Raw genomic sequence first — 25,427 nt, 5'->3', positions numbered from 1 at the left:
ACCAAATCAAAATAGGAAGTTTAACCTGTGTGCAGTAGGTAATAGCTGGCTTTTTTAAATTCCGTGGGGGTAATTCTTTATCACAACTATAGTGGGCTCTGATTTCCAGTCCTGTTAGTCCTATGAACAAGTGCAGCAATCATGGTCAGAGTTTGTCTCTTTATATTTGTCTGTAATGTTTTCTTTCTTCTTTACTGGAATTTGTATTTTCAAATAGCGAGTCCTTCAAGAACTAAGACCAGAGAATCCCTGAACATAGTTATGAAAGGTCTGCTTGATTGAGACATACAATTTTGCCTGCCTTTCTTTACATGCATAAATATTCCTTGCTTATTTGAGAATGCAATTGTGGTGGATATCGATCGTAGCTTCTCAACCACATTTTTAATAGAAGTTAAGTTTCATTATTGTTTGAAAGAGTGAGAAAAGTAATGTATATATAATAGCAAATAGACACGTGAATAATTAGTATGCCTATGACCAAAGCTAAGTTTCAAACATCATTTGGAGTAAGAACATTTCCTTGAAAACATGTGGCCTTTCTAGGTAAAACTAAACCCAAGACCATTAACGTGCTATAGAATATGCCTTTAATACCCATTATACTTTTCCAAAAATAATTTTGTCCAGCCATGAATCCCAGATACCAAAATCTTTACTGTTTTTTAATTCCCACCCTCTAAAAAAATACTTGTGATTTTGAAAGCATAATGAGTTTCTTGATCTGTCATTCAAAGATCCAAAGCAGAATATTTTAGAACAGTACTTTGCCTCAATTTTTCCAGCATTGTCCTTGCTAGAAGTCATTTGCAGCTGATTGATAAAGCACAGTAAAATAATTATTCAAAAGAGTCCATACCACATATTGGAATTCGGTTATGTTACTTTGCTATTTGCCTCATTGCAGGTGATTGTAAATGAAGCCTGGGATTTCTTTTGTCTTTTTTTTTAATTTTTTTTTATGCTGGAATATACACAATGTAGGAGCTTTAAGTAGGAGTCCATTCCAGGGACATCCTAAAGAGATGTTTTTACCATCCATTTTAAGTACAGAGTGCAAGAAAGCAGGTCACTGGAATAATATTTTGCACATCCCTGAATATATTCTAAATACCTCCCTTTTAAGAACCAGCTCAAGGCTTCTCAATGTGAATCCCAGGTTAGCTGTTCTGTGGATGGGACTCCAGGCTGGGCTGCCCCTGCCAAGGGTCAGTTTGAGACGGGAAAAAGTTAAGCAAAGTCTAGCAGAGAGGAACTTCTGCTCAAGTTCAGCAAATGCAAGTGTGAGGTGCTGCACCAGGAAGGAATAACCCCACACACCAGTACAGGCTGGGGGTTGACCTGCTGGAAGGCAGCTCGGCAAAGAAGGACCTGGGAGTTCTGGTGGACAGTGGGTTGCCCATGAGCCAGCGGTGGGCCCTTGGGGCCAAGAAGGCCAGTGGGATCCTGGGGTGCATCAGGAGGAGCATGGCCAGCCGGTCGAGGGAGGTGATCCTGCCCCTCTGCTCTGCCCTGGTGAGGCCCCATCTGGAGTGCTGTGTCCAGCGCTGGGCTCCCCAGTTCAAGAGCGACAGGGAACTGCTGGAGAGGGTCCAGGGGAGGGCTATGACAATGATGAGGGGACTGGAGCATCTCCCTTATGAGGAAAGGCTGAGGGAGCTGGGCCTGTTCAGCCTGGAGAAGACTAAGAGGGGATCTTATCAATGTCTACAAATATCTTAAGGGCAAGTGTCAAGGGATGGGGCCAGGCTCTTTTCAGTGGTGCCCAGCAACAGGACAAGGGACTGTAAATGGGCACAAACTGAAACACAGGAGGTTGCATCTGGATATGAGGAAAAACTTCTTTACTCTGAGGGTGATGGAGCACTGGCACAGGCTGCCCAGAGAGGCTGCGGAGTCTCCTCTGGAGACATCCTAAACCCACTTGGACATGATCCTGTGCAGCCTGCTGTAGGTGAACCTGCTTTAACAGGGGGTTGTATTAGATGATCTCCAGAGGTCCCTTCCAACCCTGACCATTATGTGATTCTGTGAAATGAACCTGGGTTAGAGGACACAGGCAGTGGCGTGCTGCTCTTGAAGAGCGAGAAATGGTAGCTGCAAAAGGGGACTGTGCCTCCCCTGGCATCTGCTGCTGTAGTTGCCAGCTCCTGGGCTACCCAAGCTTCTGCATAGGCATGGGAGCAGGAGGGCAGCAGCTGCTTTGCTGTCACTACCAGCTTGTTGTCTGAGGTGGCTTTGCACTTTGCCTGGGCCCAGCATTGAAGCATATGTAGTTCTCTGCAGCAAACTAGGAGGATGTTGGAGTGTGATATTTATTAATCTCTTTTCCTTACCATTACTTTCATTCCTCCCCTGCTGGCCCGCATCCTGTTTCTAAGTCCATGCAGTACTTTGTACTTTTATACTTGAAGGTTTGCAAATGGGGCCAAGTATACCCTTCATAAAGTCTTGTGAAGTTAAAAGTGTATGGAGAAGATATGAAACTACTGTGAGTTTTGAGTAGGAATGCACAGACAATGCCTTTAAAAGTCAGTTCTTTTATTATTTAATTATTACTTTCAGTTGAAGAAATTGATTTCTTGTACCTGTAACCTTCCTAAGAGGCAAAGCTGTAATTTCTTGCACACTTACATTTTTACTGAGTTAATTCCTCAGGCTGAACAAAAGAATCTATGCACTGAAAGCATAGATGCCTGATGACCCAAAAGGTTAGAAAGGAGCTGGATAATCAATTATTCAAATGAACATTGGTCTTCCCAATAACATCCTGGAAAATTGTACTTTCACTAAGCCAGACATAAACAGCACGGCAAGCTCAAAAATATAACCTATTTTGATACCAAATATGGACCTTGAGGCTACAGATGCATGCATAAAAAAATTGTTTACTACTGGCTGACACATTTCTAATGAGACAGACAGTAAGTTGCTGTAAAATGAATGTATTTTTGCCTTCAGTGGCTCAACTTTTTGCTGGCACATAGAGAGCAGCAAAACCTCTGTAGTCATCTTTCATTGAACTTGACATTTAGAGTTTTACCTAGATATTTAGATAAAATTTACTCAGCCTGTTTATTTACCATCATAGTTCTAGTTTCTAGATTTATAGTATAACTTACATAGTGCCTCTAGCTATTTGCTCTCAAGTGTGCCCTCCCAGGTGTGACTGCAGTTCATGAAGATATATCTAAGCTAGTTTTGAACTAACTAGCTCAGGTGCTGATTTCACTATTGCTTGAGTAGTTTGAATTCAGCATGAACTGCTCCTTTAATCTTTCCAGCTTCTAACAGCAACCTGCTGCAGCTGCCCTGTGAGCAGTACCTGAGCTAGCTAAGTCAAGTTTTGACACTTGAAAATGTCAAAATGGCTGCAATTACACCTACACCCAAGCAACAATGATGTAGATATACCCTAAAAGAGACCAGTGTGTCAGATAGAAGTTGTTGATCAGCGTGTGGAGTTTCTTTGTGAGACAAGTCTTGGCAAAGTGGATGCATCTGATGAGAAAATACTTAAATGAGTATTTGTTGATTTATTGTTCAGTATTTGTGTTGCAATAGCTCCAGGGTAGGCTTCCATCATGCTGCACAAAACTGTACATCAAATCAACCCCCTCCTCCAAAAGTTTTCGAACCTAAAAAGTAGAAGTCACAAACAGATTACTCTTTCTGGTGGGGTACATGCACCTCTGATGAAGGTATTCTGTCAGAGTTCTGTGAGATACATAAATATATGTGAGGTGCTACACAAGTGTGTTGGTCTGAGAGCTGTTTTTCTAAGTAAGTTGAGCACAGAAAGTTGCAGTATTGAGCTGTAAGGCGGACTTGTCACATTAAGTCCTTTTTCCAGGGAAGAAGAAAAGGCTTGTCTGTCAGTTAGACTGGAGATAGAAATCCCTGTATCTTTGCACATTTCTCTTCTGACAAGGGAATAAATCACTCCTTTAATTCAAAATCTTAAAACCACTGAGAAACACGGAGAATGTGTTGGCTTCATTCTAGTCGAGTAGTGCAGGAATAACTAATAATTGTTAAGGCAACACATTCCTGGCTCACCAATCCTTTGATAAGGAACATGAAAGATGAGCAGAGAAATGGTTGCCACCTGGAAAAAATCCATTGAGAGGATTTCCAAGTAGTCATGAGATGCTTCAGTAGTACATGCTGCTGGATCCCAGCCACCACTACGGAGATATTACAGACTGATGGCTGGGTCAAAGCAGCAAACAGTAGTACATAAAACACTGGGCTAGTGAGTCAAGAAATGCAGAAGGGAAAATATTAGCATATTGCTTATTGAATGAAATAATTTTAATGCTCCCATTGAAAACTGCTGTTTGTTCTTTCAGATCCAGCGAATTCAGCTCCATCTATTCTAGATGGTTTTGACCACCGTAAAGCCATGGCAGGACAGCGAGTGGAGCTGCCTTGCAAAGCATCAGGGCACCCCGCACCAAAGTATCGTTGGCTGAAGGACAACATTCCCTGGGAGCCTGATAACAGGTTTCGTCAGACGGTTACAGGTCTGCTGATTGAGAACACGCGTCCCTCGGACTCAGGCAACTATGTCTGCGAGGTGTGGAACAACTATGGGACTGCTGAGATGATAGGACGACTGTATGTAAAACGTAAGTCCTGGAGTGAGTGAAGATCTCAGGCCACTTGTCTGGGTGTTTGCATCAGGGAAGATGATGCCTTGTCTTGCTGTACCTTCTGTTTTGTTACTTTATCTTAGCAATGCTTAAACTTCTCAAAGCTGGGGAACAACAGAAGGTAGGCTCTGTGGAGATGAGTTAGTTGGACAACTGAGCAATCAGAAGTGCAAATAGATGCAATTTCTAATGCAGCTACATAATTTATCACATGGAGGATACGTAATTTAGAAGCTTGAATTGGATGCTTAAAAAGAAATTGCAAATGTTCTCATGAATAAAGCTGCCAAACTCTCATTGCCATGACTCATGCTGTTCAGTAATATTGAATACTCATACCTCTCCTCAGCTGAGTATTCATGTGTGAATATTCTGAATGTTTCACAGATTCTAGAGAGATAATTATTGCTCAGAAGCATTGCACTGGAAAAGTGTTATTCTTATATTGTTAAAATAAATAAATAAATATCTTTCCTGGAATAGAAGTAATGCTTTGTGAACTAACATTCCCCACCTATACAGCATGACTAGCAAACTGAAAAGGGAGAAGTTTGCAAGCAGTATAGGCCGTAAAAATGTCTTCCCAAATAATCATACGTAATGTATTTGGTCAAAGTAAAACGGAGATGAAAGATCAGTAATTCATGAATTGTTAACAGAGGAGCTTTACATCTAAATGTATTCTTAAAATTAGTTTAATTCAGTTTGCCTTGTACGTTACAAAGTCAAAACTTCCAGAGACATGATGTAATCGTGTTGCTAGTGATACCAAGAGTATCCCCAGTGCCCGAAGATAGTTTTACTTACTCAGTGGTCAAACAGCCAGCAGATATCTTCTGGATCAGGTTGGCCGGGAAGCAATAGTTGGGCAAAGGCATTTCACCTTGCTCTGCAATGGAGGATGTGGTTTACTTTCTTGCATCATCATGGCTCTGAGATGTTAGTGGTGCACTTGAGCATGTCTGTTTTGTTTCATAAGTCATTGACAGTTTTGAGCCTTTGTGGTCTTTTGCATAGGAAACAGATACTCAGTGACTTGTAACATGCATATGAGCACAGATTAACTGTTGCTCTGGGCCACTGTAGAGGAAAGGTCTGTTACAGATGTGTCTGTGATCCAAAATGACTAAGGCCACTGAACTGTGTGGGTTTTTTCCAGCCGTCTGTTTCCATTGGGCCACTAAAGATTTATTCCAGCCTGTGTGTTATAAAATGTTCAGTAAAGTGAATGAGGTAGCTGAGGAAATTATCATAAGTGTGTGTATACATGTGTTTGTATGCATGTATAAAAACTGGTAAAAAAATAAATAGAACGGTATGTATTTAGTATCAAAGATGATACCAGTGGTGATAGTAGTCAAACCAGTATATGCAAAGCATGAGATGAGGTCTACAATCAGTAATGCTGATAACTGTTAGGTGTCAGGATAAAGATTTTTTCCCTTGCGTTTACATTTATGACTTTTCTTCAGCATGGTTAATCTCTTTTTTTAAGATATAAAACTTCAGTACCTATGCCCTACTGTTTCTTAAGGCTGACTTGAAAATACTGTAGTCCTCCCATATTGAAACAGAAAATCTTGTGGGCCCACATGCAAAAACACTTCTGTGAGGACTGATCTGATGGATACCTATGGATGTATCTATGTTAACATTTTAGCATGAATCTTCCACCCTTAAAAGCAAATCTCCTGGACATTGGCATTTACAGCACTTGTTCGCATCAGGGAGTAGGTTTGGAACGCATAAACTGGTTTCCTTTTGCAGGAAATTAAACCAGAAGATGCATTTCAGGAATGCATTTAATGTACCAGTTCAAACGTCCATGCTGAACTAATGTGAAGTAAGGTCCTGCCCTCCCAAAACATGTGTAGGGCCCTTGTTAGGCCCTCAGCACCAATGGCGTTACTCAGTAGATCTGCTGCTAGTGTTCATTTAGGCATGGGCTTATATCATGTGTTGAATAGGTTATCCCAATAGATCTATGTTTTGTGTCATGGTTGTAGATGGAAAAAATACAGTTTTAGAACAAACACATTTATCTGTTGTTTAGGGATTTTTTTCGGAAGGGTATGGCTGTGATTTTTGTTGTTGTCCTTAACTGAGAGTTAATTTGTTACTTGCACATAATTCACATGTATACTTACTGTTTTCTATTTCCCTTTCCCTATCCTTTATTTTGATTTAAATCTTCAGAACCACTAAAAGCCACTATCAGTCCACGGAAGGTAAAAAGCAGTGTTGGTAGTCAAGTGTCCTTGTCCTGCAGTGTGACGGGAACTGAGGACCAGGAGCTCTCCTGGTATCGTAATGGTGAAATCATCAACCCTGGTAACAATGTCCGGATCACGGGCGTCAATCGGGAGAACCTTATTATGGATGGCATGGCCAAGAGTGATGGCGGAGCTTACCAGTGCTTTGTGCGCAAGGACAAGATGTCTGCTCAAGACTATGTTCAGGTGGTACTGGAAGGTCAGTCACTAGCTGTTTAGCAATTCTGGTCTTCATAATAATATATATGGTCTTTGGTGCTACCACTGTATAATGAGAGATAGTGGACTCTGAAAAACAAAAGGGTTTATTGTGCCCCACTGAGCAAAAACTAACACAATGAAAAAATTAATTTGAAAACAAAAATCCCTCCTGGGCAGTCCTTATAGTCAATTTTACTGTTTTTCTTTTGGTGGGGTGGATTTTATATCAGCTTTTCAGCAAGACATGAGAGAAGAGGTCTCTGTTCAACTCCAAACATCTTCTGGGCATGGCTTTCCTGGTTGGGTGTATTGGCTGAGAGCATAGAAATAATCTTAATTAACTGACACAATGTTCTGCATGATAATCAAGTGACGAAAGTTATCAATTTTTACAGAGTTGGTTCACTAATGAGGCTGTAGTGCAGTTGTGTCATGGGCACTATTTTTAGAGTCTATCTAGAGAAAGAAGAGATTACCGGCCTGGACTGAGTTACCTCGGCAACCATCTCCCGTGACTAAGAAAGCCTAAAGAGCATATTGATAATCTATCATGATGTTGAGAGAGTGCAGGTTATCAGAGAGCAACAGCAGGAAGGATTTCAAAGACACTCGGGTTTTACTGGGAAAATAATGTCTGCTTTCATCTCCAAAAAAAGCCTGTCACTTGAATTAACAAATAAAAAAAAATAAAAAAAAGAAGAGGAGGAGGATTGGCAGAGGTACATAGTGTGCACACTCACAGATTTATTGGTCCTGTGTCAGCTTTCAGGATAAAAAGCTTTATTTTTCTGCTGCTATTTTGTTTTCTGGGGGGTGACAGTATCTAATACACAGTAAAGGAAAGGAAAAGAGTCAGATGAAAATAAATAAATAAATTAGAACTCTGTCACATAGCCAATGGGACAGAAATGAAAGAGAGAGGGGGGAAGAGGAGAAAATTATGAAATCAAATAAAATCAAATGCTCCTCTGGGGATGTTGATGTCTTTCAGCAGCCTGAGAGTGACAGTGCCTTATGTTTTTTACTATGTGGCAAGCAAGGGAATTTTGCAGCCCTGTTTTTAATTCTGTTTTGTGGGGAGTCTTGTACACATTGTGCCAGTTCCCTCAGTTTCCTGTGTGATGTTGCACTGAAATTGCAATGCAAGAATTGTGATTTCTAGGGTAATCACGGTTCAAGCCTCCCAAACATATAAGTAATATGTAAGAGAGTGTACATGCAGGGACAGTACATAATGTGCCAGTCAAATGGTGTATCACAGATCATGAGACTTCTCAGTCCTGTCCTGGCATCCTCTGTCCTGTGCAAAACTGAAAGGAGTTGTTCTTGAAACTCTTCATGTACAAGATGAGTTTTCAAGTGTCTTTGGCCCCTCTCTAGGTAATAAGGCACCTTTTCCTTCTATTTCTTGGAGGCACTAATACTGTAGGAACACTGAAGTTAGCTGACTTGCTGCTTGGCTATTTAAAACCAGACAGTAGCCTGCAACACTGTTGTCTAAACTTTGGACTGGATGGCTTCCTGTGCTCTGCATACTGCTCCTGGTGTGTGGCCTTTTGCTCCCAATTACACTGAAATGCCTTCTTAGATACAGCTTTGAAAGTATGATTTTCAAAGGAGAACAAACATGCATTGCAGGATCCCAGAAAGGACTTCCTAATAGCCGAATGTTGACACTCATAAATGTTACCCGGCTGAACTCTCTGGATAGGTGGTTATTTAATCCTGCCCACTACTTACAATCTCAAAGTTTCTGTCTCCATCCACTCTCTTTGTTCACTTGCTTGGTAGAGGCTGAGTAAATGGTGACACAGATCACAAAAGAAAGCATTTGAATGCTCTCATTTCAGAGGAATATTTATCTGTAGCACAAAATGACCACAGAACGGAATTGGCATCACTGCTGTTACTGGCAATCTGTATTCAGAGAAGCTTAATTTAATACTTTTCTGAATGGGGTATTGTGGGTCAGGACTAAACTGCATTGGCACAGCTGTGTGAAATTAGCCAGTGCAGGTTGTGCCTGGCTCTTGCCAACAGGATTCATCCTTAGCTTTCCAAGGAGCTGAAGTCTACCAGGAGAAGAAAAATTCCAAATGTGTTGCAGTCTTGCTGTATGTCTTTTGTGATGGACTGTGCATGGCTTTAACGCTTTTCTGCAAGTACCTGGCACTTCATATAGCTGTGCAGAGCCCTGGTCCATCTATTCGAGTGCTTTTCCTTCAGCACAGCCAGTACAAAAAAAATCAACCTGTAGTAAGCAAAGGATCATTTAAGTACTCTGCTACCAAAATTTGTTTCCTTCTCTCCATAGTTACAAGTTACATCCTGAAACATAATTGTTTACAGTGCTTCTAAATAAGATCTTGGTTCATGTGATAGGCCCCACAATAGAGGGAATAAGCTTTACACCCTGTAAGTACTATTCTCCTGTTCTTTTTTCCCCTGGCAGATGGAACTCCCAAAATCATTTCTGCCTTCAGTGAGAAAGTGGTCAGTCCGGGAGAGCCAGTATCCCTTATGTGCAACGTGAAGGGGACTCCTCTGCCTACTATCACTTGGACACTGGATGAAGATCCCATTGTGAAGGATGGCAGTCATCGTATCAGCCAGATTATCACCTCCGAAGGCAATGTGGTCAGTTACCTGAATATCTCTAACACTCAGGTCCGAGATGGTGGAGTTTATCGCTGTACTGCCAACAACTCTGCTGGAGTCGTCCTGTACCAGGCTCGAATAAACGTAAGAGGTGCTTGTCAAATCAGCTCCTCAAAAAAACACACATAACTCATTGTAGTGGAGAAGATTGTTGCATGTGATTAAATGAGTCTTGGAATGCCAAAACCAACTTACTGTTTTTCCTCTCCTTTTCTTCCCCGCTCTCTTTTCCCACCCTGCCTCTCCAGCCCCATCTAGAAAGTGTATGGTATGGTTAAATGTTGGCAGAACCCTATGGCTTGTGTTCTATAATCTTTTTCCTATACTCATCTCTGTTTGTTCCGTTTCTTTACTTTTGTCGTGCTATGCATGGATTTTTTTTTTTCTTCTTTTCTTTTACTTGTCCAACATTCATTGTATTTACTTGTGTATACAGTACTTTAGCTTGCATTTCTAGCCCTACATGGCATAATACCCATCCTCATGGTATTATACTTCATATACGTCAAAAGAAAAGCTAACTTTGTCAGTGTTCTCATGTGTAACAGGATTCCAGCTTTGTATCAGTTTTAGTATTTCACATTAATTAAATCATCCTCAGCCTTTTAATTTGTAATGCAGCAAAGATTATATCAAGGAAGTGCTGGATAATGCAGACATATACCCCCACATAATTAGTATGTATGCTGCAGGGTGAGGAAAAAGTAGAGCATATAAAGATTAGGGAAACTGCTTAAGTAGCTCTTGAAAGGAAAAACTGTCAAATGCTAAGAAGTGTTCTGCAAGCCACATCTGTAAATGTTGTTAACGTTTGTATATTCAGAAAAATTATATGCATGTTTCCTCAAGCACATGTGCCTTTAAATTGTTTTCAAGAGTTTCTTTTTACCTTTCTAGGGCCAGCAAGCATTCGACCGATGAAGAACATCACAGCAATAGCTGGGCGGGACACCTACATCCACTGCCGTGTGATCGGCTACCCGTATTACTCCATCAAGTGGTACAAGAATTCTAACCTGCTACCATTTAACCATCGCCAAGTGGCGTTTGAGAACAACGGGACACTGAAGCTTTCAGATGTGCAGAAGGAAGTAGATGAGGGTGAATACACGTGCAATGTCCTTGTTCAGCCCCAGCTGTCCACCAGCCAGAGTGTGCACGTGACAGTAAAAGGTGAGGTTAACTCGGAAAACTAGAGCCAAGCTAATGGCTGTGTTGTTTATAGAAAGGCAGAATTGCACACATGGGATTGTCCTGACAGTTAGATAATGAGCACTTAAGAAGGTTAATCCAGATTTGTGTTTATTTTTAATGATGACATAGATGCTAATCAGTCACTGTGTCTTGTTCTCTCTTTTTTACCCTCCTTCATTCAACTAGCAAAGTACTGCTTTCTAAGTGGAAGCCTTGCAGAAGCAAGCTTTCTGTGAGCAGTTTTCACTACAACTAATTCAGTAGATTGTTTGTCACCTAAGTTTCACTGGTGAATGTTTCTGTGCTGGATGACAAAGTTCACATTTTCATTAGCCAGTGACTTTCCAGCTTTTAAAGAATACGATAAGAATTTTAATGTATGTGTTTTTCTGCCAATAAGCAGAGACAGGAGCTAAAAGCTTTAACCTTGCTTTCCTCTTATTAAGTGTGCTTTTCTGAGTGTCCTCATGCCTAGAAAGGTAGCATTGTAAATAAATGTGACTTGAAATTCTAATAGAATGCCTAAAATCTATTCTAATAGTCCTGAACAAGGATGTTAGGATGGCCCTGAGAGACTTTAGCAATAGAAGAGAATAGGAATTTTTTAGTATTGTGTTCTGACTGTTCTGATATTGGCAATGTTCAGACCTATTCACAAGGACACAAAAGACAGAAAACCTGATTGCAGTAGCATCTAGGTCTGAGTGATGGGGCCACTAAACAGTGCACTTCATATGAACTTGTAGGAAGAATTGAGGTATAATTTTACTGTTCCTGAAGTTCTTAAAAAACCTTTCCTCGGCACTTTTTCAGGGGAGAGAAGAGGCAGGAAGGTTGATTCCTATATCTGTTTTCAGATAAGATGCAGAGAACGGTACAGTAAAATGACTTTGTTACAGACATCTGATCTTGTAACTTCTTTCTGTTCTGTTTGTTTAGTCCTTCATTTTTTTCAGTCTGGAGTGATGTAATTGCTAATTATTTCAGGAAGTTAGGGGATTAGCTTTAAGCCAGTAGCAATTTGAACTCTGAAAGGCATGTCATCTCACACACCTGAGACTGTCAGGGGCACTGGTTACATGCTGTGGCATAAAAAGCTAATGTCACCATTACTTTTGATTTATGTGGTACCTTGCTTGACATTACAATATCACAGATCTGTTGATACAGTTTAGGAACTGAATGCCAAATTAGTAGCTGTGGTGCTGCTGCACTGACCATTCACCATGGTAAATCTGATAAGGAATGTTTCCAGTTAAAGAATACCATTCTTCAAATGACTATCAAAATCAATGTAGACAGACAAAAAAACCCCAAAACCAAACAAAACCCACAAAACCCCAAACCAACAAAAAACCACAAACAAAAAAACCACAACAAAAATCAAAACCAAAACAAACAAAACCCAGCAGTTTTTTTGTAGCCGGACCAACCCCCCCCCCCCCCAAAAAAAAAAAAATCCCAGAGAATTTACAGCTCCAGTATTTATATCAAAACATTACTAATCACTGAGAATGCTGGCTGGTACCTCAGGTGCAGTGCTATTTTTCCTTCTATTAGTTTGCAATTTCAAACTTGAAAATTCCTCTCCCAGAAAGTAGATTGCCAATTCTGCCAATTTTGATTGAACTGTAGGTTTTGTCAATGATTTGACTTCCTTGAAAGTCTTCTCCTCTACTTCTGGATATTCAGCTGCCAGGGCTGTTGGCTGGTCAGAAACCTCAAACAGTGACTGAATATCCTCTGAATAACTTGCATAAACATGTGGCACATTTGAAGAGTGCTGGTGGGCTGAGCTACTGCTGCACCTGTGATACAACCACATCCTGCATATGCTCCTTAAGGCAGACATGTCAGAGCAGTGCAAGTTGCAGCGTGAAAAAAAAAACTCATGGCACACGCAAAGCAAACGTGTCAGCATGGCTCATAACTATTGATCTGGAATTGTCAAAGTTGGCTACAAAGTGCCCTATCTATTTTATCATGCATTGACAGGGCACTGTTATTTAGAGAAGGGTTAATAACCTGTCCTTATATGCTAAGCCCAAAATGTCAAAGGTGAGCTTTGTATGTCAGACCTGAACAATTCTCAAGGTTCTGCTGTTGTACCTGGAGGTCAGCATTGCCACAGAGGGTTTTTTAGATGGCTGTGTATTGTTTTCTTCCATAACTATGTAGTGATTTCATCTAACATGTTAGTGGAGAGTCGAAAGTGGCCTGTTGTTTAAAATACTATTAATGTTTGTGTTGCCTTTTCATTTTATAGATTCCAAAGTTGATACAATGAGATTTCAGGCACTTACTTTTGATTCCAAGAAATACAAAATATGGCCCAGCTTGCATATCGGAGCTTAAATGTACTCTGAAATATGGCATTATAAAGGGAGTTAATATCAGTACCCAAATATCCTTATTTATAGTTCAGCTTCTCATACCACCAGTATACTTATTTCTTCTCCAGAGAAACAGAGGGAGAATTACTGCCCATCTTCAGCATCATGGGTCCTTTGGTTTATTCTCATTTCTGCTACAAGCATCCTGCGTGACCTCAAACCAGTCATCTGAAGGGTAATTTAGAATAGATGACACTTAATGAGCTGTTACTTGGTATTTTGTTTCCTCTATGTTCTGTTCTGAAGACATAATTATGAATTTCCTCATGAGTTTTTCTGAGATTATAATCTCTGTGGTATCGAACTGCTTCCGAAACAAAGCATTCATTTTCAAAACCCACCTGGGTGATCAGGAGTGCTTTGGCAGATGGCAACTGAGGCACAGACTGAACTTAGAAGTATCCACAAATTTTTGTCTGTTCAATTTCAGAAGCCTACAGCTTGATTTTTCCAGTTTACCTGCTGTTATATGATATTTATATGTTCAAAGCTCTGCTCCCATTGAAATGAAGTTGCTTTTGCAAGTTCTTTTTCCTTCTTCAGATCAGTCACATCATCTAGCTTAGCAGCCCCCTGGGAAAGACAGATTTAAGTAACTTAATTAGCATTATCTAAGAGATCTGTGGCAAAGGTGAATTCAGAGTTTGGCTCTACAGGGCAACATTTATCTTCATTATGAATACCAATGGCCTTTCTTGTCTGCATTCCTTTGCCACGTTTACTGCCCACTTTCCAAACTCCCCAGTACATGAAGCATCCTCATTCTTGATATCTTGAATAAGGACTTGCTAAAAGCAGCATCTAAATAAAGATACTCAAAATCATGAGCATGTAATCAAACACAAGAGGGCTGCCCATTCTGCAGAGTATTTTGAGATTTACAAACATCCCAATAAAAGCAAAATCTTGAGAATGTTCTTCAGAAATAACTGTAAGATCTCAGATAGGAGAACAGAAAGTTTCTTGACAATAACTTCACAATTAAATCCTGGCTGCCAGAGATCTCAAGAGTGGGGCTTATAGAGCCTTGCTGTGTAGCTTCCCACCTGACAGGCTGTCAGGAAGCCAGAAGCTTGGGAACTGAACACTTATGTGCTATTAGACCTTGGGCCAGCTACTTCTTTGCATTGCTGATCAGAAGAATCAGTTAGACACCACATGAAATCAGATGTCCCATTTTTTTAGGAATAACTGGTGCCCTTGTCTGCATAGCCACCTATGCCAGAGGTCTGCAGGCTACAAATAACTCTGTCCCACAGAGACGTGGCATGCCAGCCCCCACCATCCCTTGCCCGTCCCTTGTCTCTGTCCCAAAATCTGGTTCTCGGAAGCTAGCAGTCCCATAAGCTGGCTGCTAGGAGCTGAGTGGATAAGCTCAGAGGAAAATACTCACATCTCTGCTTGGCAGACATAGCTGTCTTGGAACTGGCCGAGTCTTAACAGAGCTTTTTGGAAATCAAGCCATCTTGGCATTATTGTTTTTCATTTAGACAAACAAATTGGCCAGTTCTGAGTTCTGACAAAAAGCCATGAAAACTACCCACCCTTTAATGTATACGTATCGGGGGAGAGACTCCAACTCTACTTACGTACTTAATTTATGGTGTTTTATACCTATTGACTACTTGCCTTTACAACTGTAATAATACCCTTTCAATATGTTTTGCTTTGGCCTGTGTTGAATGCAATTTTCTTTTTAGCTTTTTTGTGAAGTAAACTGAAGCCCGTTTCCTCCCCCTCCTCCAAAATGGAAACAGCAGTTACTGACATTGTGAAAAGGAATCACTGAGGTTAGCCTTGCTAAGGATACTGCATAGGTCCTTGCCATGCTCGGAATTATTCTTAGCTGCACTAGTTTCTTACTCTGCATTTGCTCCAGTTCTACTGGTTTGCCAGTGGGGCTCATATACATCTGCAGATGGCAGAGGACTATTGAAGTCAGACATCCTAAGGAGAAGACTGTTCTGTAGATGCAGGGGTTTGTGTTCATTCCTCCCAAGTATGACCTGTCCTCCTCAGTCTTCTCCAGTGCATCCTTGCCCAAGTCCTGGCTGTTCTGCTCTGGGTTCCAAAACCAGTCTGTCCTCCACATCTTTCCCATCTCAGTCCTCATATCCTCAGCACCTTGTTCTCATGACTCAAAACTAGTCTTCCCCTTCAGAGCTCCCACGCTTCCTCCCAGCCTCTGGCTACAGTCCTCTTTTTCTGCCAGTCTTCACTTCCTCCGTCTCCACTGAGTTTCACTCGGTCTGTCCTTCACGTGGGTCTTTATTCACTGTCAGTGCTGTACCTCACCTCATTGCTTCCTTGTCCCAGTTTCGTATCCCCATCCAGTTTCCCAACTCCATTTTACCAACTCACATCACCTCTGAAATCCCACCAGAAGCCTGCTCCCAGCTTCTGACTTTCCCCCACTGCCCCTAAATACAGTTCTGTAATTCCCCTTTGTTGCCCTGGATGCTGCTTTGAGCTTCTGCTCCACTGCTTGCTGCTGCTATCTTGCTGCAATACAGGCTGGTTTGCCACTCTCACCCCTTGGCCCCCACATTCTCTTCCTTTCTCTCTGGATTGAAGTAATGTTTTTTTTTCATGCATCCTGGGCCCAGCACAGGCAGCTGTACAAGCACTAGGAAAACAGATCTGTCTGCTTTGATTTCTGACGTGCCACCAGACTGCACCTGCCCCACATGGCTAGAACTGATTCAGCCACTGAAGGCAGTACTAGGGTGTGTTCAGTGCTGCTCGAACCCTGGGGGCTCATAGCTGTTAGTCACTGGAAAATGTTTTCTCAGGAAGTGATAACTGTGTGGGTTTTGTCTATATATTGACTGGGTTTTGCTCAGGCTGCAAAATTTCAGCACCCTCATGATGACTTTTCACAGGGACAGCAAGAATATCTGATGCTAGGGCCATTGCCTGCCAAACTTGAAATCCATGCTGCTAACCATGGGACTTCTCAGATTCTCACAATGCCTTTTTTTTTTGTTGTTGGTTTTTGGTTTTGTTTTTTTATGGTAGGATCAATATATACTGCATCCCTATTTTTCCACACCTCCACCTTACTCTTGGAAATGGCTGAATAGTTGTAGCTGAAACTTTCCAGCTGAAATAACTCAGCCTGAGGTAGGCACCTGGCCTGGAAAAAGCCTATCAAACAAAAAGTCAAACTACAAGCAAACAAAAACAGTCTTATAATGAGAAGTGTTGGCAAATAGAGAAAGAGGTTATATTACCCACCCCATCTGTACATTTCAGATTTCCATTGAAAAACAACCCTTCAAGTGGCAAGATGGTAAAATAATAATAGCAGCATCTCTTCCCCAGCATTTTAGTATATCTCAAAGCATTTTAAAAACAGGAGTGAGTCATTACCTCCATTTTTTTATTATGTAATTTGTAGTAATAGTTTTCTCAGCTACAGTAAAAGCCATCAGTAGTAAGTGATGATTTTCTTTTCATCAGTCTCATGGGACACACTTCTCATGCAAAGAGCCAGCTGCTATTCACACTTCTCCAACAGAAATTAATTGAAAAAGAAGCCCCTAAGTGGAAAGGGTGCAGCATCATTAAAATAAAAACTGTGGTGTTCAAAAGGACTGTTTCTGATCTTGAAGAGCTTATATATCTCATTGATTTAGAAGGCTTCTCACAGCCTTATGCCAAAGTGATAGCACTTCATTGGTTGTGAACTGCGTAAAAGAATTGTATTAGCCTGTTTCTTTTCAGAATACAAGCAAACCAAACAGGGGCTACTTCTAAATAAGTTCATGTTGCAACTATTTGAATAGATTCTCCTCATCTTTCCTGAAAATTATCTACCTTCTTCTAATATATAAAATGTTATTGTTAGATTTGCATTGCAGATCAGTTCAGGGAGGGCTGGTTTAGATAGCGAAAAATATGTAGGCACGAAAGGGAAAAAACATCAGTGGAAATCTTTCAAGGGTTCTTGGGACCATGGTGCACGCTGTCATCAAACGATCGGCTAATCTGTTTATCTTTCTGCAGCATAGATCATGGCAACTGTGAATTCAGTTTCATGCACATATCTAAAGCGTGACTTTTATCTGTCCTACTGACTGAACCATGACAATAATTTGAGTCAGAAAAAACTTCTGGCCTTGATGTCCTTCAGATACTTCTTTCATTATATCACTTTCTGCCTTTCTTTCACTCTCACATGCCACATCTTTTTGGATCCCTCCAAACTTGTTGCAACTTCTTCAGAAAGAAATATTCTGATCTCTTAAGGTGACTGAAGTTGTCCTATGCAGGAATCACACAATGGCCCTGTGATGAGAATGGATGAGAATGTCCAGTTGTGCAAAAGGTCATGCAGAAGATCCTGCAAAAATCCACGTAACCATCATTCTCAGGTCACATAATGGGCATAGGGACCCGTTGTGGGGAGCAAGCAGTGGCAGCAGTATGATTTGAGGGAACATGCATTTTGATAATGGTATCTCCCATGTGACAACCCAAACATCTAACCTGTAGAACTACCTGAATAAAAGACTAAACCAGTCTTGTATTCAGTACCTGAAACTTGACAGGTTGGTGTAAATGTTTTGCCATTCAAGTCATGGGAATGATTTTCAGAGAAAGAGATCATTCTGTTAAAGTCCTCCCTCATCTACATCTAGAACTTTTGGCTGTAGTAATTTAGTTGGTTTCAACTTTTTATAGTGTGACCTGAGGACAAAGATCACTTTAGATCATGCAGGTGCTAAACAAGGGCAAAAGCTCTGGACCAGGTTCCAAAAGCATAGTAAAAATGACTGTTAAGTGCTTCTGGACACATAGCCACAAGTGAGGCTTTTTATCGGGTAGCACTTTAACAATGAAGGTAACTGCTTGTTGTATTAATATACTCTTGGAGCTGCTACCTTATCTTCAAATCACGTAGGTTTTCTCTTTTAAAAAATAAATAGGAAATGCACCACCTTGGGCAGGGAACTGAGCTTCCCACCATCCTAGGTTTGCAGGGTGCTTCCTATGATAAGGGCATGCACTTTTCCCCTCACAATGAAGGCTGAAAGGAGGTGGTTCGATAGATGGATGAGACTTGACATAAAAGCACTCTTGGTTTCTACACAGCATTTTACATCCTTTTATTTTGGAGGAGCTCCCAAAACAGCACCAGGGAGCCTGTGAGCTACCGGTGTTGCATTGCAGGGAAGGGGACTAAGATGAAGGGTGAAGTCTCTTGTAAGTTCCCCTGGGAAACACACACCACAGCATTTGCTCTGCCACGCTCAGTGACAATTCTTCATAAAATATCACAGCTTGTTGTGATAAGATTTTGAAGATGTTTGGATGGAGAGTTGATTTTGGTAACTAATAAACCTACAAATAGAGGGAAATGCTTTGCAACAGCAGAGGCATTACAGGGATTAGTTTGGTTCTTTTTTTTTTTCCTTTTTTCTTTTCTTTTTTTCCCCCAATGCATACACTTAGAAAGGCCTGAAGAATATAACGGCTTTCCTTCTTTTCAAGACAGGACACATTAGCACACAATGAGGGAGCAGGGCATCAGGCTTAGCTCAAGAAATGCCATTAGCATAGTTCAGTGAATGACATGCCCTGCTGATAAGGCTCAGTACATACAAGAAAGGAGCAGAAAAATCCAGTGCTTCAGGACTGTGTGCAATTGCTCAGTCCATCACCCAGATGGGATGAGGTTGTTTAGAAGAAACAATCAATGGCTGAGAAAACTTACAAATGACTAGACTGTGGCCATGGTTTGTGCAAAGAGAAAACAGTTTTGGCTTTTCCATTCCCAGTGCATGAAATCTAGAGTGTCATGGCTGCCTTAAGAGGCTACATAGTTTGGTGTCTATTACTTTGCATCAGCCAATAGACCTGTATTGTGAATATTCATTGCTGAAAGTATTTTATATTATGGGTATAGCTCCTGCAACAGTGGTGGTGTGAAAAAATCCATTAGGAAACTGTTTATAACAATAAAGCAGAGGACAACTTTCATTTTACTCTACAGAGCCACAGGAGAGGAACACCATGTTCAGAAGGCTGCTGCAGGAGACAGGCTATCTGCAGGACACTCAGGATACTCTGTTTTAGTGAATCATCTCAACAGTTTATTCCAGAGTAACTCCCATGGAACAGAGGGCAAGAAATTAAGCATGTTCCTCTGCTAATGGAAAGCAGTGTGGAAGCCCTTTGTCCTCCTTTACAGTAAGCTCCCAGAGGTACAGAAGACATTGCTAGGGCACAAAAATATAATTTAAATCTTCCTGCATTAGCACTAATGAGGCTGGCCCATGCTCCTCTTCTTAAACAGACACTTAATTCAAGCGCTCATCAATAAAGCATTCCCAAGACATTGCACTTCATTGCATGAAGCAGAGTTTTTCACTCTTTTGCCTGTTGTAGGTAGAGGAAGAAACATCCCCTCTATGTACACAAGCACACATACACATACAGTGCTCTGTATAGTTAACATGTAATATCTTATATATAAAATATCATAATTTAACAAGAAAATCAAATACTCTGAAGTATGGTTAAAGCTACTTATAGGGAAGGAAAATACTTCAACATGCCTTGAAGTATGTTAAACACATTTTAGATGCATCTGTCCTACTGTAACTTTTCTCTCTCAGAGCTAAAGTAGTATACATCCCTCTCACATTTTTAGTGCTGTTCGGCAATGACGCAGCTTTAGTTTACAAAAAAATCGGCGCACATGCTGATTAATCAAGCTTGATATTTTCTTCTGTCAAGGATATATGTCAACTTATTCCTGCAAAGATATATATATACAGAGAGAGATATAGATCTATGCAGACATATATATATACAGACACATGTATGGCAACTTTTGTATTTCAGAAATTATTTGCCTGACTTCAGACATATTTTATTCTATATTTTTAGTAAGTGATTTTTTGTGATTGTTTCTGTCTTTGAACTAGCAGGAAAAAATTTATCTGCTATGTTAGGTCATCAGGAACTGCCTTTATCAGCCCAAACTGATAAATACTGTAGCTGAAAAGCATTATTCAGTACTTCAAAGTTATCACTAGACTATTTGCTTTTTTTAAGTACAGATTTTAAATTACACACTGTTTTTAAAAATAAGCTCCTTGTCAGGATTGCAAGCTGCTGCATGCTGAATATATATTATATTTCATGAAGCAGAAATAAATGTTGGTTTCCTCTGTATCTTAAAAACCTGGGTAGAGGGAAAATGCACTGTCTATAAATATTTTAGCCCATTTCTGAAATTCTCTGCAGGCTGCTACTTTAAATTTTAGAATTGGTAAATGCAGCCCTGCAAATCATTATTTTCTGAAAAATACTTCAGTGTGACCTAATGATCTTGCTCCCTGTTTTCTTCATCATGGAGATGGAGAGTGAAGATGCACATAATCCTTGAGCAGTATGTTGTCTGCCTTTTGATATCATTTTGTCCATGAAAGATTGGTTCAGATTTGTTACACACTCACCAGAAAATACAGAAGCAATTTGCCACCCTGTTATGAATTTTAGCATATCTTTCCGTAATGATGCCTGAGACTATGAGAAGGGTTTGGGCAGAAATGTGCTAGCTACCACAGTAAGGGGAGCACTTGGCATTTAGCAGATATTTGCATTCATCAAGGTGAAAGGATATGTCAGAACCTTTTGACAGTCTCATTCTAAAAGTTTCTTATCCCCACTTATATTGTAAACTGCTTGTCAATAAATGCTAAGAGAAATTTGGCCTTTTTCTGCCAAAGTACAAAGAATCTGAAATCTCTCATGTGAATGCATTAGCTGCGCTAAGGCAATTAGAAGACGCAGGCAGACATTTTGCCTTGCTTTGTGACACTAGATCCACAAGTGAAAAAGCAGTTAATTTTCAGCACTCTAAATTCCAATAAACACAGCCATTTATACCAAGTTTCTTTTTTCTGTACGCTTGATTGACCAGTTTTTCAAAACACAACAGGTTTTAGCAATTTGAGAGATGGCAGTCGGGAAAAGGCATTACAGTGTGAGAGAAAAATAGATTGCAGTGGCACTTCTTACAACTGGAGACAGTGAGCTGCTCTTGGAAGACGTCAGGCAAAGCCTGAAAGGATGAGCTGTGGTACCCTGCACCTGATGTTACCTCTCTGTGGCACCTATGCATGATCATAACTTCTCATCAAATGGCATCACTGCTATGCCAGAAACGGTGGAGTTAATATATGATTTGCACCAACCTCTTGCACCACAATGTGAATGTACACAAGCGTTTGAACATGACTTTGAACAGCGCCTTAGCCCTTCAGGGGATTTGGTGTCACTTCCTTAGTGATAAACTTTCTTACTCCTAGTGGAGGAGCAGCGGGCATATGCAACGAACAAAAGAAATGCATTGAGCTAACATAATAATGGTTACAAATAGCCACCCCTGCATCCTAGAAATAGGACACTGGCAGAGGAGTAAGAATACTGCTGGGGAAGTCAGTGGGCTAGCATACATTGCAGCCACTTTGAACAGTTTTCCTGATTCTTTCCTGTTTCAGGTATGGCAAAAACACAGCCTTAGATTTGCTAAAGGGAGAAAGGAGAAAAGAAATACAGTTGGATAAAGCCACCAACTCCATTTTCTTCTGAGGCTAGCTAATATACAGCAGTAGAAATATTCTGCTGTAAGTTTCCTTCAATCTGTTCTGTTAAAGATGTTAAAATGTACTACAGAGTATGTATAAGTAATCTTTCAGGCAAAAATAGGAGAATGCACTCCTATATCTAAGGTACATAACCTCTAGGAACCTTCTCTTTTAATAAATGAGTATTTGAGTACTTCCTGCAAAGTTGGTTTTACAGTCTTTTCAGGAGTGATTGATAGAAACCTATCTTAGATCAATGCCCTGGCTGTTAGATTCCTCCCTTGAGAAGGATAGAAGATTTCAGTTCCTTCATTTGGGCTGGTATTTGAGTCTCAATTTACCAAATTGTTAGTAAATGTTCCAACAACAACTTGGAGAAAGTGAAGCATCTGCATTAATTCTTGCTTTCTTCATTGAATTGAATCCACTGTTTCTTTTGCTTTTATTAAAAGTACCTAAAACCAAACTGGTTTGTTTGTTTTTTTAAGAAATCGAATACTTTCTTATGATAGAAAACAAGAGCATGTCTTTCATGTTTTCCAGTTCAGCTGCAGAATAATAATTAAAAAAAGAAAGAAAGAAAAAAAAGTGTTTGCCAAGCAAAATATGCTTAGAAGAGATTAAACACCAGCTTGAATGTTTATGCCTCTCACACTAGATCTTGAAAGCTGCTGAGTTCTTCGTGGACTGTCCAGGCAGTGTTGCTGCTGAAAGACCTGGCCGGTCACAAATTAGCAGTGTGATTTCTTGTGGAGGTGCTCAGTAATCTTGCTGCAATCTGCCAGTGGTGTCTGGTGTCTCTAGAAACCAGGGATTTCACTGTTGTGATCTCTGCTTATGCATTGGGTAGTCAAGGAAAAAAAAGGTATTTGCCAAAGATTTGATTTTTTTAGCTATACAATGCTCTATGGCTATTGAAGGTGTTGATTTTATATATTCAGCACTGCACATCTGTTCCATTATGTTCTTTTCAGAAATGAGATTGTAACTGCAATAGCTCCTCTTTCCCCTTTTGTTTCAGTTCCGCCTTTTATTCAGCCTTTTGAGTTCCCACGGTTCTCCATCGGGCAGCGGGTCTTCATTCCCTGCGTGGTGGTCTCTGGGGATTTGCCCATCACAATCACCTGGCAGAAGGACGGCAGGCCGATCCCAGCCAGCCTTGGGGTGACGATTGACAACATCGACTTCACCAGCTCCTTAAGGATTTCTAATCTTTCGCTGATGCACAATGGGAATTATACCTGTATAGCTAGAAATGATGCAGCAGCTGTGGAGCACCAAAGCCAATTAATCGTGAGAGGTAAGTAGATGTAATTAGTTTGAAGGGCACCAATTAAGCGGAATTCATCAGTATTTTGCAATGACATCTGTTTGATGGGAAGTATAAAAAAAGAGGAAAATATGGTAATTCCTCTCTTTATAACAGAGAGCAATGAAGCACAGAAACTAATACAACGTTTCTATCTAAAAGTCTTGAAACTAATCAAAACCCCTGGCCCGCACAGGGTGGATGGGGGAGCCCCAAGACTGACTTCCTGGAAAATTTTGTGAGGCACAAACCAGTTCATTGGGATCAAGCCTTTGAAATTGTATCAAATTCCTCTCTGTTATTGTTTTAGTCTGATGATCCCCATTTTTTATTTAGATCAGTCTCTCGTATAACATTATGTCAGTAAAGAAGCAAAGCATTGATGTTGACTTCATCAGGAAAAGGCTCTCTCCTGTTTCCGTGTTGTTCTTCTCCTTATTTGTGTTTAGTAAGCAATGAGCATGATTAATTTGCTTATACTGACTTCACAACATTTTGCCTTGAAGTAGATGCGAATATAGTTTCAGTAAGGAAACACTGTATGTGGAAAAGACCTTTCAGAGAGATACCTCGCCTTCAACAGCTGCCATCCCACCACTGGGGCAGAAGTGCAATTACAGCAGCAGCATACAAGGGGAAAATGGAGGTGTTTGTGTCAGTGGTGGGAGAGGGGTGCAAGAGCAGAATCCCCAGACCTCCTTCCCTGCAGAAGGATGGAAAACTAATTAATGCCAGAAAGGACAGGAAGAAGCGGATGTGTCCAGGGAACAGAGGTCAGGCCAGCACAAGGCTTGCCAGAAGAGGAATTGCCTGCTGAGAGCAGGAGGCAGGGAAACTGCAGTTGAAGCAAGGCAGGGAGAAGTTAGGGAAAAGGCAGGGCTTGCCCTGGTAAGTGGGGCACAGAGCAGAAAACCCTGCACATGGGCTCACTTGAGCTGTTACAGCCTCATGGGTCTTGATGCTGAAAAAAGGATAGACAGCATTTGCAGAGAGAGTTTTCAGTTGTACAACCTAGATCATTCTACCATCCCTGCTGTGATGAAATGCCTATAGGAAACCATACAGAGTTGCTACAGCAATTCATTCCTGTCAATTAAAGCACTGAGTATAACTGCAAATCAGGTACTGTCTCAGGTGTTATTAGATGTAGCACGTCTGTGTCAAGCAGACACAGCCAGTGGACTGTTTGTTGTGATGGGAGGTTGTCAACTTCCCAGCAAAAGAGAAGGTGGGGAAAATCTCTTACTAGAATGATGAATAGAGTTAAAAGCTAAAAAAACAGCTTAGGAAAAGAATAACTAAATGTGTTTAGTTAATTAGACTATTTTAGAACTGCAAGATAGATAGGGAAAGTAATAGACATCTGTACTAAAGAATATTGAAACAAGCTTAAAAGCAGTGAAATTACAAAAAAAATCATGACAGTAATATTTATATCAAAACTAGTGGAAAAGCAATGGACCTACTCACTACTGAGTTTTGGGAAAACTAGCATAAAAACCATAAGCACACACATTATTTAAGGGGAAAACTAGGGAACAGTCCATTAAGGATAGTCCTAGGACAGTGGGAAGATTTGACTCAAAAAGGAAGATCTGTTCAGAAGACTTTGCTTCAAATGAGTTTTTGAGGGGGAAAAGAAAGCCTGAAAAAAGACGACAAAAGGCCCTAAGTGGCTTTAAGAATTATCCTGGTAAACTTACAGAAGATAATATAAAATGTAGGGATCTGCAACAGGCAGAAATAACTAGGGTTACTTCCAGGATTATGGTATGTGCCCTCTTTCTCTGAGGATTCTAATGGCTTGGTAGAAGATGGCAAAGTGGGAAAAGTGTAACACTCCTATTTTTTAACAGTGAAAATTTAAAACTCTTTGAAAAACATCCAGAAAGAAAAGGAAGCAATTTGTTTTTGTCAATGGTTTGCACAGCAAGTTTGAAAATATATCACAAGGCATAATCCCTAGGTAACTTGGCAAAGGTGTGCCTGAAGGGTGTCCTTATAAACCCACGGACATGGTAGAGGGTGACTTTTCACTCTGTTTTGGGGTGAAAGGAGAAGTCTTCTGGAGTCTAGTCCTGCAACATTTTAGGCATTTATGAGGGCTACTTCATTTTTCCACTCTTGCTTATCTTTCTGCC

General features: G+C 40.6%; 1 protein-coding gene across 3 annotated transcripts in view; it reads left to right on the top strand.

Annotated features, from left to right (window-relative positions):
- Positions 1–25,427, top strand: part of DSCAM (DS cell adhesion molecule) — a 439,842-nt gene that overhangs the window by 287,212 nt on the left and 127,203 nt on the right. For 2 of the 3 annotated variants that reach the window (XM_037377793.1, XM_037377794.1), the window contains exons 5-9: positions 4,353–4,631; positions 6,852–7,127; positions 9,582–9,878; positions 10,685–10,960; positions 22,999–23,277. In XM_037377793.1, coding sequence (XP_037233690.1) covers positions 4,353–4,631; positions 6,852–7,127; positions 9,582–9,878; positions 10,685–10,960; positions 22,999–23,277 — 1,407 coding nt within the window. Of the gene's footprint in view, positions 1–4,352; positions 4,632–6,851; positions 7,128–9,581; positions 9,879–10,684; positions 10,961–22,998; positions 23,278–25,427 lie in introns of those variants that run through there. The other variant, XM_037377795.1, reaches the window with a different exon arrangement.

The sequence above is a fragment of the Falco rusticolus genome, chromosome 2 (genome assembly GCF_015220075.1).
Source record: "Falco rusticolus isolate bFalRus1 chromosome 2, bFalRus1.pri, whole genome shotgun sequence".
In the NCBI taxonomy this organism is placed as follows: domain Eukaryota; kingdom Metazoa; phylum Chordata; class Aves; order Falconiformes; family Falconidae; genus Falco; species Falco rusticolus.
Note: the sequence above shows the minus strand (reverse complement) of the source record. Positions and strands in the feature narration are given on the sequence as shown.